The sequence below is a fragment of the Echeneis naucrates genome, chromosome 9, assembly GCF_900963305.1.
Source record: "Echeneis naucrates chromosome 9, fEcheNa1.1, whole genome shotgun sequence".
NCBI lineage: Eukaryota > Metazoa > Chordata > Actinopteri > Carangiformes > Echeneidae > Echeneis > Echeneis naucrates.
In genome coordinates this window covers 18,813,610-18,831,683 of record NC_042519.1, presented here as the reverse complement: position 1 = coordinate 18,831,683, position 18,074 = coordinate 18,813,610, and the positions used below count along the sequence as shown (strand labels likewise).

General features: G+C 43.6%; 3 protein-coding genes across 4 annotated transcripts; all 3 read right to left on the bottom strand.

The window, feature by feature from the left end:
* Positions 1-38: 38 nt before the first annotated feature.
* kgd4 (alpha-ketoglutarate dehydrogenase subunit 4) lies at positions 39-3,563 on the bottom strand. 2 transcript variants are annotated; one of them, XM_029511532.1, is made up of 6 exons: positions 2,547-3,563; positions 2,298-2,386; positions 2,019-2,216; positions 1,241-1,304; positions 799-992; positions 39-655 (listed from the first exon to the last, which is right to left on the bottom strand). In XM_029511532.1, the coding sequence occupies exons 3-6, from the start codon at positions 2,070-2,072 to the stop codon at positions 638-640; spliced, it is 330 nt and encodes a 109-aa protein (XP_029367392.1). In that variant the 5' UTR covers positions 2,073-2,216; positions 2,298-2,386; positions 2,547-3,563; the 3' UTR covers positions 39-637. The 2 variants fall into 2 exon arrangements, with proteins under 2 accessions (XP_029367392.1, XP_029367391.1); XM_029511531.1 differs by having other exon boundaries at positions 2,298-3,563.
* Positions 3,564-4,426: 863 nt separating this feature from the next.
* LOC115048422 (betaine--homocysteine S-methyltransferase 1-like) lies at positions 4,427-8,189 on the bottom strand. Its single transcript, XM_029509870.1, has 8 exons — positions 8,118-8,189; positions 7,023-7,155; positions 6,784-6,896; positions 6,349-6,540; positions 6,111-6,258; positions 5,441-5,623; positions 5,034-5,262; positions 4,427-4,908 (listed from the first exon to the last, which is right to left on the bottom strand). Exons 1-8 carry the CDS (start codon positions 8,133-8,135, stop codon positions 4,731-4,733), a joined length of 1,194 nt encoding a protein of 397 aa, XP_029365730.1. The 5' UTR covers positions 8,136-8,189; the 3' UTR covers positions 4,427-4,730.
* Positions 8,190-8,699: 510 nt separating this feature from the next.
* LOC115048423 (betaine--homocysteine S-methyltransferase 1-like) lies at positions 8,700-11,085 on the bottom strand. Its single transcript, XM_029509871.1, has 8 exons — positions 11,068-11,085; positions 10,604-10,736; positions 10,377-10,489; positions 10,091-10,282; positions 9,575-9,722; positions 9,296-9,478; positions 8,984-9,212; positions 8,700-8,889 (listed from the first exon to the last, which is right to left on the bottom strand). Exons 1-8 carry the CDS (start codon positions 11,083-11,085, stop codon positions 8,700-8,702), a joined length of 1,206 nt encoding a protein of 401 aa, XP_029365731.1.
* Between the last annotated feature and the right edge of the window lie 6,989 nt (positions 11,086-18,074).

Below are 18,074 nucleotides of genomic sequence, written 5' to 3'. Positions count from 1 at the left end.
TCTACTTATCTACATGAAGCATGATCAGCACACCACACTCAAAATACAATATTGTTTTAATTTAAATCCAGTTGTTCACACCATTTCATTCAGTACTATTCCCCTGTGATATCCAGCATCTCTTAAAAATTGTTTACTTCCACAAAAAATCTGGGGTGTTATTACAGTGGAAAGCAAAAGGAACCTTCCAGTATTTTTTTAATATACCAAAGCCTCATTGTTGGTGGATGGGTTGTGGAAAAGAAGGAATCGTAAGTAAAGCTGGGACAAATTATGAGACAAAAAAAAAGAAAGTTTTGACTTGAGTTGGTATATTGTTAAAACACAGTCTAACAAAAACAAGTCTGTGAAGTGTATTTGGGGTGCGAGTACAGTGAATAAGGAAAATCTAGAAGCTATTAATCTGGCTTTACTGTGTGGAATACAATTAATGTCTGTTCTTTTGAACCTACTAGAACAATCAAGATTAAACATCTAGAAAATAAACATATGTACATTTTAACAGGATTTATGAATTACTTTATTCTAGATCATGTCTCATGTGGCATTAAATTCTCTTGTGCTGAGGAACAGACTTTAAGACACGCTGATCTCCAGCAGATAAGGACTTTGGCTGCATTGATTGAGTCTCTTCATGTCACTCTGGTCCACCGCGCTGTGGCAAAGAGAGAATATTGGTATTATGGAAAAAACAAACCCAAACCAACCAACGACTATTTCTACATAATCCCCTATGCTTATTGCTAGACTACTTTTTTTTAGGGGGCGAGACTGTAGGTGATCAGTTCCACCCCTTACCTGGATGTAGTCCATTTCATCCACTGTCATCGGTCTCCTGCGGTACCTTGCAGGGAGGAGCTGAATAGAGGCCAGCGTGTCTGGCGTGCCAGGGATTGGGGTAATAGGCTTTGATGATAGAGGTGGTGCAGCAGCTAAAGGTGATGTTTTGTCTTGTGGAAAATTAACTGCTAATATTTTTGATGCTTCTTGGGCTAGAAGAAAAAAAAGAAATAACTCAGAAAAAAACCATTCAGGAAAATAAATATTTCACTTAAAAATTTATTTTTATTTTTTTTTTTTTGATCTTTTGACAAACCAAAGATTTAATTCATAAATAAATAAATAAATAAATAAATATTACTACAACTAGTTAGCACAAAAAATATAGTGGCTGAGGACACACAAACAGCATATAGAGCAGGTTTGTTGTATGACCCTTGTCCCTTGTTTCCAGACTCACCGTTGGGCTTGGGGATCCCTTGTCTGTTGGGAAACTTGATCAGAGGAGCGTGAGGCCGTACAGCCTGAGAAAACACAAAATCAGGCAGCTGTGTCATCAATCACTTTCAAGTAAATCAGAAGGCCAGTTCTTAAAAACACACCCAGTTTCCTCACACGTCCCTCCAGCGTCTGATGGAGAATGAACATGTAGCAAAATCACAGCCATTGTCACCTATAAAGGAACTCAGAGGAAAGCTAGAAAATTGAGGATATTAGTTAATGAATTGATCAGTTACCATTCAATAATGACAAATGGTGAACGAGTCCATTTCCTCTAATGCAATCAAGTGCTGCATTCAACTCATTTGCATCACTGTCAGTTAGACGTGTGTAAATGATAAGCCAACTGATGGAAACAGACAAAAGGTGAATCAGTAATGAAGACAGTGTTTTCTGTCCCTTTCTGTCCTGCAGATGTGTCCGGAGCGACCAGGACAGGACCGGACCGCACCGCAGCCAAAACCGTGAACATGTGGCTTCACTTTAACTTAGATTTAGCCATTACAAGTTATTTCTGCAGCTGTCTAAAGGTGGCTGGGCGTCTTGACAGTGACTGAGTGTTTTGCGGATAAACAAGGACATCAACAAGGGTACGAGGACCCGAGAGGCCCGGACAGCAGTCCGTCAGCCCAAACGGGCGGAAGACGAGAAAGACAAAAACGGCCTTTTCCTGTCTGATCCGAGCTATCTTCAGAAATGTCGCGGGTATTTAAAAAGAAAATCAGAGACAACGTTACCTGAATAACTCGGGCTGCGGGAGCTGCCATTTTGGAGCTGACTTTGCTCCCCATGGCGACCTCAATCTTTCACTTCCGGTGCGCACAAAGCTCCGCGAGGCGCACAAACGCACCACAAGATGGCGCCGCCGCCAAGCAAACCCTTTAGGCGTCCACCTAAAACAGCAGTCTACGACCGAGGTATGTGTCTGCTACAGCCTGAAGATGAGAGGTAACAACACAACACTGCGGTTATTCACATGTTTTTATCACATCACATACTTCAGACCAGAAGCTTACCTCTCCGGGGGGATAGCGGCCGGTGTTGTCCCTGTAGGTCAAACCTCAGGCCATAATGAAAGCTAAACCCAAACTCAGTGCAGGTTAGCCTCCTGTCCCAGTCAGGGTTAGCCTCCTGTCTCCTGTCCCAGTGCAGGTCAACCTCCTGTCCCAGTCAGGGTTAGCCTCCTGTCTCCTGTCCCAGTGCAGGTTAGCCTCCTGTCCCAGTGCAGGGTTAGCCTCCTGTCTCCTGTCCCAGTCAGGGTCAACCTCCTGTCCCAGTGCAGGTTAGCCTCCTGTCCCAGTCAGGGTTAGCCTCCTGTCTCCTGTCCCAGTCAGGGTTAGCCTCCTGTCCCAGTGCAGGTTAGCCTCCTGTCTCCTGTCCCAGTGCAGGGTCAACCTCCTGTCCCAGTCAGGGTTAGCCTCCTGTCTCCTGTCCCAGTGCAGGGTTAGCCTCCTGTCTCCTGTCCCAGTGCAGGTCAACCTCCTGTCCCAGTCAGGGTTAGCCTCCTGTCTCCTGTCCCAGTGCAGGTTAGCCTCCTGTCCCAGTGCAGGGTTAGCCTCCTGTCTCCTGTCCCAGTCAGGGTCAACCTCCTGTCCTAGTGCAGGTTAGCCTCCTGTCCCAGTCAGGGTTAGCCTCCTGTCTCCTGTCCCAGTCAGGGTTAGCCTCCTGTCCCAGTGCAGGTTAGCCTCCTGTCCCAGTCAGGGTTAGCCTCCTGTCTCCTGTCCCAGTGCAGGGTTAGCCTCCTGTCCCAGTGCAGGGTTAGTCTCCTGTCTCCTGTCCCAGTCAGGGTTAGCCTCCTGTCTCCTGTCCCAGTCAGGGTTAGCCTCCTGTCTTCTGTCCCAGTGCAGTGTTAGCCTCCTGTCCCAGTCAGGGTTAGCCTCCTGTCTCCTGTCCCAGTGCAGGGTTAGCCTCCTGTCCCAGTCAGGGTTAGTCTCCTGTCTCCTGTCCCAGTCAGGGTTAGCCTCCTGTCTCCTGTCCCAGTGCAGGGTTAGCCTCCTGTCCCAGTGCAGGTTAGCCTCCTGTCTCCTGTCCCAGTGCAGGTTAGCCTCCTGTCCCAGTGCAGGTTAGCCTCCTGTCCCAGTCAGGGTTAGCTTCCTGTCTCCTGTCCCAGACGGGGACACCTTCCAAAAGGACAAATAAAACACCCTAATCCGTTACAAAGAACGTGTAGTGGAGATCCGGGAGGGATTCAGATGTGTTTTATTCCCCTCCAAGCCAATAAATGAAAAAACAAATCAGCCCGAGTGAAAATGAAAGTATCAATTACGATATTTCTGCGCTGCGCAAAGACAAATATTATTCTCTATTTTTATTTTCACTCCGCCTTAAAAAAAAACAAAAAAACACTTGGTCAGGTGGTCCCAGATTGTCCAATCACAGACGAGAACAGCAGCAGAGATCTTCTATTTAAGAAGATGTGTCACTGCCACTAAAACGCTCACTTAGACGACTCTGACATTAAGTTATTCTGAGCATTAGCGTTATTACTGAATATGTAGAGACATTTTTTTTATGGACCAGGATCTCACAAAATACTGGATAGAAACCGGGTAGAGTAAACCAGGGAATTATAGGTTTACTATTGTTTTTCTTTTGGTTATCCAGCCATAGCTCAAATGAACAGTAAATACTGCAGATATATAATTGTTCACACAATATAATTGTTCACACAAACAAAGCAAAAGTTGAGTAATACTGATCAATGAAGAGTGAACTGATCTTGTAAAACCATTATAGTACTCCTTTAACACAAACTATGAGTCTTTATCTTTAAATCGACACTATATATATATTTATTCAGACTGTAACAACACTGCGTAAAAACACACGTTTAGAGAATTCACTGTCCCAAAGTGTTGTGCCCTTAGCATTTAGAGCATTTTATCTACAAGGCTCTCTGTAAATGCAAACAAATAACTGGACCATTATTCTGTAATATCTCCATCTCCTGGAGCTCTAATTCATTGCATGGTTCTCTACAGCCTTGAAAGGTCAGTTTAGGTCCTCAGCATATTTGTCGGCATTAATTGAACATGTTTGTTTATGTGCATGCTGTGTCTCCTGCAGCAGGTGATAGAGCTGATAATAGATAATATTCCTGCTCACACTTTCACACAGCAAGAAAGTACATTTCAACAGGCAATAAACCAATTCACATTTTATTAGATCTTTTTTTATTACACAAACTGGTCCAGAGTCATGGTAAATATATAGGTCCCGATCTTAACATGCGCCGACTCCTTACTTGAAATACCACTGTGGCTTCTCATAAAGTACAGTTTTAAAACCAGATGCACAGAACAGTGCCAGTCTCAAGTCAGGATTTTGCTCCTTACATTGTGTTTGTTAGGTGGAGCATTGTTTACAGATGTTCACAGTGCAAACCACTGTGCAGCGTCAGCAGCCCCATGGCACAGCTCAGCTACCATGTCAGGAGGAGACTGGCTGACTCAGTGGGTCTTTGACCTGTCAAACAGCTTTTTCAGTTGGTCCTGAGAGGTGGCCTCTGTCTGCTGCATGAGATCAGCATGGCCCTTAGTAACACCCCAGCCATCAGGGGCAGACATGGAGGGACACTGGGGACGACCGGAGGCTGGCTTCAGGTTCTCCCAGTAGTCACGACGGGCTCTAAAAGAAACAAAAAGACATGAAACCTCATACCTATAGGCGCTCTCTGATACTGAGGGCCCAGTTTTAACCATTTGACTGAGCATCTGTGCACATTTTTGTTACTTGATGACAGTTAAACTGACCTGGCTCTGACCCAGGGTTTGGTGTGCATCTCCAGACCAGCACCCCAGCTGCCGTGTTTCTCTGATGCAGCTGGGAGGACGCCTCTCTCAGTTGCCAGCTCCTCTGCCACAGCCCTGATGTGATAGGGCTCAAACCCACAGCAGCCACCAATGAAGCGAATGCCAGCGTTGTAGGCCTCTCTGGCGTAGTGGTGCATATCCCAGCGGGTGAGAATCCTTGGCTCCAGACCTGACAGAAGATATATACAGTTATATTCATATGATTGCAGGTTGGTTGTTTGGCGGGTGAGATGCCACAGTGTAATGCAGGACAATGAAATACACACAGAGAAAGTTTTATTTTAATGGTGTGTTTTCTACAGAGTTACATTTGCTGAAAATTAAAATGGAAAACGGTGTAATCTTACCGAAGGGGAATTCTGGCAGATCGATGAATCCCTGGCAGCTGCAGTCGGGGGTGTGGTAGGCAAGTGGCTGCACCATGTAGTGAGCCTTCAGCCCAGCCTTCTCCACTCCCTCTTTCATCATCTTAACAGCCTTCACACAGGTCATGGGGTCAAAGTGGCAGTTGATTCCAACAATCTGGGCACCTACAGAGGAACATACATTGGTGTGAACTGACCCTGGCAGATAAGACAACACTACCACATTAACTGTGGCTGGCAGCTGTGGTTGCAGGATTTGTGTTGAATATAGGACTTTTTGAATTTAATGAACTCCTTTAGACAGTCAGTGTTTCCGGAGTTTTGACTAGACATTAAACTTACTCCAGCCAGTCGGCATTATGGGTTCTTAATCCAGATAGCAATACATTGAGAACCTGAGTCATAGCTCATGTTTACTAATCAGAAAATGTCTCCCCTGTCATCTTAATGAAGACTGCAGAGCCACACCCAGAGAGGCTGTTAGAGGACAACATGACTTTTGTTGATCTTTGCTTAGATTGACTTCCAGCAATCAAAAACAGCAATTCTTACAACTATCTGGATAGTCTGTTCAGAAAAATGTGGTGCCATCATTTGAAATAAACCAATAACAAGTTCTGGTCATGAGTATACAGAAGAGAACTATACGCACCAGCTTTGACCAGCCTGACAGCACACTCTCCAGGTGAGACACCGTGCATGTCGCCCTCTGGTCCGATACACAGAGAGGCAGCCACAGGCTTCCCGGTCTCCTTCAGCACCTCCACGGCCCACACAGCCTCTTCAACATGCTCAAAGTACTGCAGGTCAGAGATACCAGTCAAACCACATTTCTCTGGGCAAAATATGAGAAAGGAATAAATTGAGTCTCTTCTATGGCCTGACTTTACCTCAGCAATCAGGAAGTCTACGTTTTTCTTGATGAACACATCAAGCTGTTTCTTGAAGATGGCCTTCACATCTGTCTCACTCTTGCAGCTCAGGTAAGATGGAGTCTGAGACACTCCTCCGGCAACCAGAGCGTCACCCTCATTGGCAACCTCACGGGCCAGATCGCAGGCGGCCTCATTAATCTGAGCTCCCTGCAGAGAAAGAGAGACCAATTTATGGTCAGATAAAGATCAGAACGAAACAGATGACCATGATACATTCAAATAATTTCACAAGTGAGTTTATCATATCTAGATGCTGCTAATTGATATTGGCTCTGAATTGTTTACTTTGTAAGTATATTTATAGCAGAAATCCTATTTTGATAAATTTTTATTTTAGATATTTTCTCTGCTTATTCCAAAGAAAGTTGTCTGATGTCCCATTTAACTTACAGTGAAGGTGAGCTTGTTGCCTCTGTTCTCCAGTTTGTCGTCACTGGCGTAGAAGGTGAAGGTCTGCATAACGTTGGCTCCAGCCCTCAGGAACTCCCTGTGCAGCTGTCGCACTGAGAATAACGAAGCACAACATGTTAAGAAATAGGAATTATTAAATCTAATGCATATAGAAGAGTAATTTACAGGAAAGGTCACAGAGGCCACAGAGTACTAAAGGTGTTAAATTAGCTTGTCACCTGCTTCAGGGTGCTCTGCAGCAGCCTCGGGGGTCCAGGGTCCGGCCTTTACGTAGCCTCTCTTCTCCAGGGCAAACACAAACCCTCCATCGCCGATCACGATCTCCCCAGCGTCAAGACGCTCCAAGATTCCCTGGGATGATGGGTCAGTGTAAGCTCAGAGTGATGTGGACTAAATAAGACTGATTAAATAACTCGGGTTGGATATGAGCTAATGAAGCCAAAGGTTTTCATTCCAAGAACACTCATATAGATTTCTATCTATGCATTACCCCCCCACCCCCCCGCCCATGAATCTGAGTCATCAAGAAGACAACACATGTCTCAGAACAGCTGCACTGCTCCTACTGACTGATAGACCTGCACCGTTTCCTTTGAGTATGCTTTACTGTCAAAGGAAAAATTCTGCCTTTAGTTCCCATTCAGGTCTCTTTACCCAGGAGAGCTTTTTTTAAATGATATTTTAGGCCCTGTGCTTTAAAATCAGCTTTCTGTCAAATTCAGCCATGTAGTGTTAGTGTAAATTTCTGATTAAGTAGAAAAGAATGTAATGAGTTGGAATTTTCTTTGTGGGAACATATTTGCATTAATTCTTATATTTGAATTGAAGAGGAAAGCTCCTGGTGTGCACTCATGTCATGAACCCTCTCCAGATTCTCCTGGGCTAAACCACATTAAGAGTCAGATTTGAAAGTGAAAAAATTCTCCTACAGTAATAGCAGTTAAATAGATTTTTTTTTTCAAACTATTTCCTGATGTAGTGAGAAGGCTATATCAGCAGGAAAACTGGGCAGTTTAGCTCATTCCAGAATTAAAAGTAAATGCATCATGGCATGCTTCATTGGCCAGAGAAATGTGATCTGATGTGCAGAAGATACATAAGAAAGGACTGTGGCCCTCTGCCCAGAATACATACTGCACAAATGCACATCCATAAATATGCACCTCAGCTGCCCTCCCCCTCCCCAACACTTACTTTGGAGTTTAAGAGTCAAGTACCCATCACACATATTACTGCTGGGATTAAGACATTTTTCAATGGACATTCTGTAGGATAGACCTGAGAGCACACTTTCGACAAAACTCCATACATACCTTCTTTGCGGGTGCCATAATCCTAGAGGTGTGTGGACCCCTGACTGCTCAGACTTTGAGAGGCTGAAGTGCGCCAGTTGAGCAGAGGGTCTCTATAAATCTCTCTGAAGCAAGGGAGTGGTCTAAGTAAGGGCTGCTCTGATTGGCAAAGACAAGTTACACAACAGCAATGTTTGCTCGTTCCCCTCCCCTCTTTGGCTGAATGAGAGTATTGTAAATGTGTGCTACTAGTTTAGTCCAGATGAATTATGGATGTTTGTGTGTTTGACTTCATGTTGGTTAGTGGGGCGTCTGTTTTTTTGGCCCTGAATAGATGATTTGATAAGACTCACATCTAAATTTGTGCATATGAGTAATGTGTGACGTGTTTATAGCCAGTTTCAACTAACGTTCTTTGTAAGCATTGTGACAAAACACAGGCATTAAATTAAGTAACAAAGTCAGGTTTATTGTTTTGGGGGTCTCAAGGTAATGCTCCACAGCTGGAACATTGCCTGTTACAAGTGCTTTTTATCTCCAAACTGAACTAGGGAAGACGTCACTCCTTCTCCTTTGTCCCTCTGATGTTGACAGATGCCTCGCTTATGCTGATGTCTTGACCTTCTTCTGAACCTCCAGCACGTGCTTCATCTCCTGGGTGCTGGTAGCCTCTTTGTGCTGCAGCAGGTCAGCGTGGCCCTTGGTCACCCCCCAACCCTCCGGCGTGGAGAGGGACGGGCATTTAGGACGACCGGATGCAGGGAGGAGTTGCTCCCAGTAGTCACGACGCGCCCTACAGGAGATAAAGACAATTTACAAACCAAAGATCCATTGAACCAAATAATAATCAGGAAGCTGTGTAGTAAATGCTGCTTTGGGTGGTCTACCTGGCTCTAACCCAGGGTTTGGTGTGCATCTCCAGACCAGCACCCCACATTCCATGCTTTTCTGAGGCAGAAGGCATTACGCCTCTCTCAGTTGCCAGCTCCTCTGCCACAGCCCTGATGTGATAAGGCTCAAAGCCACAGCAGCCACCGATGAATCTGATGCCAGCCTTGTAGGCCTCTCTGGCGTAGTGGTGCATGTCCCAGCGGGTCAGGATCCTGGGCTCCAGGCCTGAGTGCAGAGGGAAGATGTGATGAATAAGAGGAAATGTGAAACCTGTTAGATGATTATGTTCAAATATCCGAATATATTACCGAAGGGGAATTCTGGCAGATCGATGAATCCCTGGCAGTTGCAGTCGGGGGTGTGGAAGGCAAGTGGCTGCACCATGTAGTGAGCCTTCAGCCCAGCCTTCTCCACTCCCTCCTTCATCATCTTCACAGCCTTCACACAGGTCATGGGGTCAAAGTGGCAGTTGACGCCAACAATCTTGGCACCTGGAGAATAGAAACAGGTAAACAGGTATTTCTGTTTATGTCAAACAAGTAAATGAACAAAAGTATGTAATCACACAGGGGAGATTAAACACACACCTGCCTTCACCAGCCTCACAGCACATTCTTGGGGTGAGACGCCATGCATGTCTCCCTCTGGTCCAATGCACAGGGAAGCAGCTACAGGTTTTCCGCTGGTCTTCAGCACTTGCACTGCCCACTCTGCCTCCTCGACATGCTCAAAGTACTGCAACGACAGAAACAACAAAGTCACCTCTGAGGTTTTACTCTCTCCACCGTGCTGTTTCCATTGCTGGCCCCAAACTCTGGAACTCCCTGCCCCTTCATGTGAAGCAAGCCTCCAGCCTAGCTCTTTTTAAAACATTCTGTGACTTTAAACAGTTTGAGACCCAAAATTTCAGCTTTTGGGTTCTAATTGTTTACTTCTCTATTTGCTTTTATTCAGCGTGTTCTCATATTTTTCTTAATGCTCATCTTTTTTGTTTTTAAATGTGCTCTATAAATAGAATAGATTGGCTTGGCTTGGATTCACTAAATATATTTCAGATTGGACTCATTCTGAAACTACTTTTGCAATTGACAAAATGAATCTACCTCAGCAATCAGGAAGTCCACGTTCTTCTTCATGAACACTTCCAGCTGCTTCTTGAAGATGGCCTTCACCTCTGTCTCACTCTTGCAGCTCAGGTAAGATGGAGTCTGAGACACTCCGCCGGCTACCAGAGCATCTCCCTCACTGGCCACTTCCCTCGCCAAGTCACAGGCTGCCTCGTTGATTTTTGCTCCCTGAAACAATGAGGTGGATGATGAGTTGATGGGTGATCATGCACTTTACTGTGTCGCTCATGAAGGCCGTGATGTGCTATCATTGCATACTCACGGTGATATTCAGTTCCTGGCCCCTGTTCTCCAGTTTGTCATCGCTAGCGTAGAATGTAAAAGCCTGCATGACATTAGATCCTGCCCTCAGAAACTCCCTATGCAGCTGTCGCACTAACAAAAAAAAATACAGATATGCCACTTTAAAAACCATTTCTTGTCAGATCACATATCTTCTCTCTGAACTGGGTATTTAGGTACAATATGTGTGTGTGCTGCCTGTCGTACCAGCCTCAGGATGTGTGACGGCAGCCTCAGGAGTCCATGGCCCAGCCTTTACGTACCCCCTCTTCTCCAGGGCAAACACAAAACCCCCATCACCAATCACCACCTCACCAGCATTCAGCCTTTCAAGGATACCCTGCAGGAGCAGGACCACAATCAGACCTAACCGGCATTCGAATGGACTCCAACAATATTTATATTTTGTAGTATGCAATATTGTTTCAAATAGTAAGACACCAGACAAAATTAATGAGAGGTGAAGACAACATGAGAGCACAGAAGCTGATGATGTTATACAAACACATGCAAGAATGCATGCACACACAGAAATAGACAAATGTGTAATGTGAAAATGTTATGATTCTGATGGTGTTTGTGCGATAGAAGCTGCAGTTCAGGTACAAAAGTGAACTCCTGGGCTAAACCACGCTGAGTCAGATTTGAAAGTGAAAAAGAGGTTAGTTTACCTTCTTGACAGGTGCCATCTCCTCTTCCCAGTTTCAGCTGCAGCACAAAGCACTTGGCAACAGTGACCCCCTTCCACAACTGATGAGTAGCCAGAGTTGCTCCTCTCCAGTTTTATACTGCTGTATCAAAATGGGAGGATTTCATTTCGGTGCCAAATCCATGTCTAATTTCCACACATTTGTTTGTACATTGTGCAACATGGGCTGGCTCACAGATCAATGAAGAAGGTATGGGTTGTGGCAGTCGGTTTGGGCAAGAGAGAGTTGGCATCCGCTTTGTTACGTAAGGAAAGATCTGGATGTTTAATGATTATGTTACACACTAGGCCAGTAATATCTTGAGTTTGGTATTAACTTGAAACTCAAACTATTTTTGCTTTTTAGTAAACTACTGTTTGAAAAGAAGGTCCCAAAATTCATTTGTTTTTTTGTAGGTTTTTTTTTTTTTTATTTATCTTTTTCATATGACCCAGAAATCCTAAAATGTCTGATGCAATTAGTTGCAGTGTGTTCACAGTTGGGGCCTTATGCGAAGGCCTGAAAAGATAAGCTTGTATTTTTCACCTCTCTCCAACTGTAAACATTGCTGCTGGTCTTGAGACACAAAACTGATAAAACTGATAACACCCATCTCCAGACCCAGAGCGATGTCTGGCCATCGACTTCAGCTTGTTGTAACCCTGATTCTAGTTCTGAAGCTTGCATAATTGAACACAAAGACTCTGCATTCATCTAGCTGTTGTGTAAAATGGCCGTGCATGTGTATAAAATGCTAAAACCGATATAGGGCTGCAAGAATTAGTAATTAAATCAGCCGATTAGAAGACTGGTTGATGGACAGTAGTTCGCACTGCAAACAAGAAGGTTCTGGATCAAGGACACTTTCTGTGAGGAGCTTTCATGCCCTCTTTATGCTTGCGTGGGTTCCTCACACAGTCCAGACATGCATGTTTAGATTAAATGGTGACTGTCGGCAGGAGTGTGAGTGATTGTTTGTCCTGGCCGTGCGATGGACTGCTCCCACATCCTAATGGCGCTTTAGGTCCTGCACAAATTAGCTGCATAGATGATGACTGGTTGGTGGACATGAGATTAATCAGCAACAATTTTGATAAATGGTCCATTTTTAAGTATTTCTTTGTAAAATTCCCAATATTGGATGATTTTAGCTTCTTGTTGTTCGAACATTTAAAAGTAACCTCCAACACATGTAAATGTAAATTTTGAGGTAAAGGACACTGCAATTACTTAAGAAACCAAGTAGCAGAATGAATCAATAATTTGCTAAACCAAATACTGCTGAACTATTTTACATCACATGACATAGAACTGGGTTTAAAAAGCACTGCATGCAGGTCATTGCTTTTATCAAGGTTAACCAGTAACACCGTCTTTGGTGCCCAAAGTCTCCAAAGCACACACACACACACACACACACACACACAGAGCGAGCAGGGGATATTGAACTGGTGTGGTGTAGTTTCGTCAGCTCTGGGTCTATCCAGTTTCAGGGGGAATGCTGCACATACACTTCCCTAAAGTGTTTATCAACAGAGTCAAAGTTCGGCGAAACGCCTCCAATCTATAGTTCACTATAGGATTTCACCAGCTTGCATTAAGGAGACCTCTTTGTTCCGCAGAGCAAAATGTTTGCTATATTACATAAGAGCCTTGCATGTCACCTAAATTGATTCTGGCTTGCAAATACCATGTCCAGTTTAACCTGTACTTAGTATTAAAAGTGAAGCTTTGTGCGAAAGTTTTATTCAAAACCTACAGACAAAAAAAATTCAACCTATAGATAAATGTTTGCACAATTATTAGCAAGACTTCTATATATTGCAACTTTACACATACATGTTAAATATGAGGCCAGAGGCCGAGACAGTTAGCGTTGCTTTGCACAAACCAAGAGGAGACAGCTAGCATGGTTGTGTCTAAAGAAAACTAATGTTGCCTTCCAGCCTCGGTAAAGCTTATTAATAAAGACATTTTTCACGTGCTGAAATGTTCAATTCCTCAATGTAACTACAGTCCAAGAAGTCAGTGCACAAAGAGAAAAAATACTGTAACATTCATCATAAATTATTAATGTAAACTGTAATGTAATCAATTATAAAATCAAAACGGTAGCTTTTTTTTGTGTGCGTGTATTTTTCAGCAAACAAAGCTGTTACCTCTCCTTCCAGGCTTTGTGCTAAACTAAGCTGACCAAGTCAACAAGCATTCAATGTTTCCTCAACTGTCCAGCTACGAATTAACTTCTGCCAATTTAGATATTAGATATATAATGACGAAAAAATTTTTAAATTATCTAAAAAATGATCTGATGAAAAAGAGCAGTCCAAAAAAGTTTGACCCTAAACTATTGGGAAACCTACAGTTAATGAGTGTTCTTTTTCCCTGCTTGTATGCACCGGCTCAGACATGAGTGGTTTAACACAGAGGGTTTTTAGTGAGCTTTTCTTCATGTTTGTGAGTGTGTCTCTGTGTGTTCATGCGTAAAATCAAAATAGCTCCAATGTGTCGAGTGTCACTGTAGTGCTGTGTCAGACGGCAGGCCTCTGCAGTGGAGACCCTGAATTCCAAGAGCACATTGATCCCCGACCCAGTTCTGAAAAGAGCTACAAGTGCGCCAACAAAGGCCCTGCTCATTGTGGTCACTGCCCAGATTCACCATGCCGACTGGCCTCATGCCTTATGTAACACACAAAGGGACTGAAGGAGCATGAAATTATTCATCTTTTTTTAATGAAGGGCAGTTCTTCTTCCAGTGACCATGATCTTTGCTTTGCTTCTTTGTTTTGGAGATCCTTTTCTCTTCTTCTGAGAAGCCGAGTCCGGAGTTGTAACATGTGAGGCCTTGTGAGGTTATGCCGCAGTTACAGTTCTATGAAATCTATTTACATGGTCTTTACGTATCCACCATCTCCCGTTTCTTCAGAGTTATTCCAGCTATTCCAGTTGGTGTATCGGGCGTTGACCAGTAGCTGTACTGAGTGACATCTTTGCAGCCATAACTAGTTCTTGCAGGCTGAGGCTGGAACTGAGAAGGTAATGGTGGGTGTTTGGGTGGCGGTGGTGTGTGTGTGTGTGTGTGTGTGTGCGCGCGCTGGAGCAGTAGTTGTTGACGCGTTGAGGGAGTGACTGGCTGGGAAAAAGGCCAGATTTGAGGCATGAGGCTGGAAGAAGAAGCAGTCCAGTTCTTGCTGTGGGAAAACACATTTGTAATGTGAATAACCTGAGCTGAACTGATAAAGTTGTGGTTAACTATTGACACCTAAAAAACTGATAAAGGGCCACAATTGTCACATGTTCTTTAGGCCGGGTGGCAGCAGAAAGACACGGCTGCCTTTCATATGTGTTTGTGTTCCAAGTATATGCTGCTGTTAAATGACAATTATCAACAATCTTAGAAAAGTAGCAGTGACCAACACAAGCCAGAAAATGAACGATATGCATTTGAGCCCACCTCTCCATGTCTTTTCGCACATGTTCTGCAGTCTGTGCTGCTTCACTCTTTTCCTTCCCCGCTTGTAGAGGAACTCCCTGTTTGCCACTGCAGACCCCCTATTTACCTCCACCCCTTCCTCTGGTCCAATCACAGTTCAAGCTGAAGAAGACATTCAGCTGAACTGTCCATGTTTTGTGGATTTGTAGGCCAAAGAAATATAGATGGAGAGAGCAGAGGTCAGTAGGTGAGAGAGAGAGACATGAACTAATAAACTCAACAGAGTCTTTAAAGAGCTTCTGTCTGATCTCTCTTATGTTACATTAAAGCTGTGGTTGTAAGAAATACCACCGAGCTACAACATACTGATCATGATGCAATTTAATTAATAAATCTGTGAAATGTTATTTTTAAATTTTACTTAACAAATAGGTGTGCAAATGAATGAAATCATGTACTACTACTTGTACGACACAAGAGGGCACAAGAGTACGTTTTCTTAAAGGTGATGTCTGTCCCCTGAACAGCGAGAAGGAAGAAAGACAAACATTCCCAAAACAGGACAACAGGACAGTGAAATGTTACACTAGCGTGACAAAGATGACAAAGTCTCCATCCCTGAATCCAGTTGAAATTCCTGTGGAACATTTTATCCACCAATGACACAGAAAGCGTTCCTTCAATTTCAGAAGCAAAGCTGTTCTGCAGGTTTGCAGCGGCCAAACACCTTTTAACACTTGATGCGTTTAATTTGTGGTGATTCCTGAGTCAGTCTCTCCAATGTGCCAGACAATATCAGACAGCAGGAGAGGTGAAAGCGTATTTAAGGGCTTCTCGTTGCCTCCGTACATCTATAGTGTATTAAAAGGAAATTAAAAGCATTAAAATGTCAACTGTGAAAAAACTACATTAAATGTTATATGCTCTCAGACGGTGTATGTAGCTGCTGCTGCTTCACAACAACATGAAGTATTGAGAGACTCTTGCAGTAAAGAGAGAAGAGGCTGGAACAGGCCAACTTGTAGTTCACTGTAATAAAGCAGCTGCACAGCTTCTCGTTACATTCCTCTTGTACTGTATTGGAGGTTTACTGTCACTTATCTTCTTCTAACTGCTCCTTTTAATCTCACCGTAAAGTCTCAGAATGAGTCTGCAGAAAAAGGAACAGCTACAGCCTCCCACTCCTCCGAAGTGCATCTAAAAAAGTTTGATTCAGAGCCAGAGGCACCTGATAAAATCCTGTACCTTATTCCACGCTGTAATAAACAGAGAGACTCATGGGAAAAAGGGACCTGCAGCTTAGGTCCCTCTCCTCAATTCGAACCCGTGCCGCTGCCCACGTGACCACCCGCTCTGCCATGCCAATGCAGTGACTGTGAGCAGCAGATCCTGACTCACATAACCACAGTCTCTTTAAGTCCTCCTGCCCACTTTTGGCCCTTTATAACATAAAACAAAAATACATAAATCATACGAGCAGGATACCTGACCCCGAGGACTGACCCTGTTCAGATATCAGAATGAATTCATTGCTGTGTGTTGTTCCTCTTTTGTTTGCTAGCAACCAAAGACGTGTCGTCCAACAGTTCACCTGCATCCAAGACTTGTCTTTATTTTGGCAAAACAAAGAGCCGAGTTACACTGTTGATGTTCGCGCGGGTCGCTGGTTAATGTGACCTGAGAATGACTCAGTGGATGCAACAGGGTTTCTGTTTATTCCTCGTGTCAGCAGGCCGATTCAAGTATTGAGATTAATTCTAAAGGGTTTTCCAGATAAATAAAAATTGGATATGCAAAGAGTCCAAATATTTGTAGAGCCAATGGTGAGCCAAAGCCTTATTTTACCATATAAGATCACCTCCGGTGTGCTCAAGTCATGAGTCATGAGGAGAGAGATTGAGTCGTCCTCATGTTGTTGTTTTTAGATGAAATGCAAAGCTTCTCAATCCCTGATGGTGAAAAGGTGCCTCTGGCCAAAGCAAAGACAGCAGAGCAATTTCTCTCTCATAAAACCATGACGTCATGGACAATCTGTTTGCTCTCTTTAGGCTGACATAACTCATGTGCTGAGGCGCTCCTCCGCTATGTTTTTGTGGTCCCGTTAAAGTCGTCATCTCTTTGTCACACCGTATTTCTGTCCTGCGCCTGTCCTGGTGTGACGCAGTTTCCAATGTTAAATTGGAGCTTTGTGGAAAATCCCCCAAAACCATAAATGGAAATGATGGAGATCATTCTTCTTTTTCAATAAACGCCAAGTCTCTGACCAAAATGACCTGCTTTATGTTTTATGTTTGCCCCCCTGCAAGGAGGCATTTTAGGCAGTAAATAACCAGATTCTTTGTCATTAGGACTGGCTGCCCTGAAACAATCGATGTATTTTACTTTGTGCAATTTTGTTAATTTGTTATTCTCATTCATGTTATAAAGGCACAATTTCATTGGCTGTAAAAATCCATTTAGTCATGAAGGAACTAAATCAGCTACTAAACACAAAACAGCCAAAGAGAAAAACATTTGAGCACTGTCATTCTGTAAAAAGCTGTAATGCATCTGTACTCCCTACATTAGATAAAACAGGAAATATTACAGCAGTTACTTTAATATATCTGTCATCAGTATGCAGCAGCCATTTGCTTCTAAAAATTAGAGTTTGTCATGAAGTTGTTTTTTTTTTTTGTTTGTTTGTTTGTTTGGGTTTTTTTTTAGCTTTTTTGCTAAAAACACAAGCTTGGTTTGCCTAGAAGCAAAACCGAGTGAGAATGAACCAAACAATAAAAGTTGTGGGTCGTAAAAAGCCGAATGAGAACCAGAAATGCATGAAGCTGACCATCTGTCTGTGACACACACATTCACTCAAACTCATTTGTTTCAGGCAGCATTCTACCTTTATTCCCATTTTAACTTGTGACCCACTGCAGGTACCCCTGTTGTATATTTGTAAAGTATTTTCTGAGTATGGCTTGTTGTTGAGTAATCTTCCTTAAATCTTAGAACTTAATGATATCTATTTGAACTTTAACGCCATAATTCAAATCTTTGTTTCGAAATTCTAAGATGGTTTGTCTATTTGTAGCTATACGTCGACTGCAGCTGTGTATTTATGGTATAACTGCAATTAACGCAATTGCACCAGCTTTTAGCTTTCACGCACTCACGTGCTTGTACACACATGCATCAGGAAAGGCATCATGGCATAATTTCTGCACAGATTGTAACCTCCAACCCCAAACCACAAACGGTCCAACCCAATCATCTCTCCCAGTGTCTCTTTAGTCTGCACTTCCCATGGAGTTGCCCTGCAGCGAAGAACATCTCCCTTCCTCTCAGACCAGAGTGTCATTCAGATCACACTTTCCTATTTACGGACTTCTCTGCCTTCCACTGTGTTCTCACCAGGAGAACACACACAGACAGATCCGGTGTGGGAAGGCAGGGCTGGCCAAATGACAAAGTTAGGTTGTGTGTGAGCGAGCAGACAAACTGTGGAGCATTAAGTGCGACAGTGTGAGGAATGTCAGGAGGGGAGTGTGAAGGGCTCCACTTATCAAACTCCCAG

Coding starts and splice junctions, on each gene's coding strand:
- kgd4 (XM_029511531.1), bottom strand. CDS start 2,072: ATGGGGAGCAAAGTCAGCTCCAAAATGGCAGCTCCCGCAGCCCGAGTT. Junction 1,305..2,018: donor CCGCAGCCCGAGTTATTCAG/GTAACGTTGTCT, acceptor GTGTTTTCTCAG/GCTGTACGGCCTCACGCTCC. Junction 993..1,240: donor AGGGATCCCCAAGCCCAACG/GTGAGTCTGGAA, acceptor TTTTTCTTCTAG/CCCAAGAAGCATCAAAAATA.
- LOC115048422 (XM_029509870.1), bottom strand. Junction 6,259..6,348: donor TAGACTTCCTGATTGCTGAG/GTAAAGTCAGGC, acceptor TCTGACCTGCAG/TACTTTGAGCATGTTGAAGA. Junction 5,624..6,110: donor TGTCAGGCTGGTCAAAGCTG/GTGCGTATAGTT, acceptor GTTCCTCTGTAG/GTGCCCAGATTGTTGGAATC.
- LOC115048423 (XM_029509871.1), bottom strand. Junction 9,723..10,090: donor TGGACTTCCTGATTGCTGAG/GTAGATTCATTT, acceptor CTGTCGTTGCAG/TACTTTGAGCATGTCGAGGA. Junction 9,213..9,295: donor TCTGCCAGAATTCCCCTTCG/GTAATATATTCG, acceptor CTCTGCACTCAG/GCCTGGAGCCCAGGATCCTG.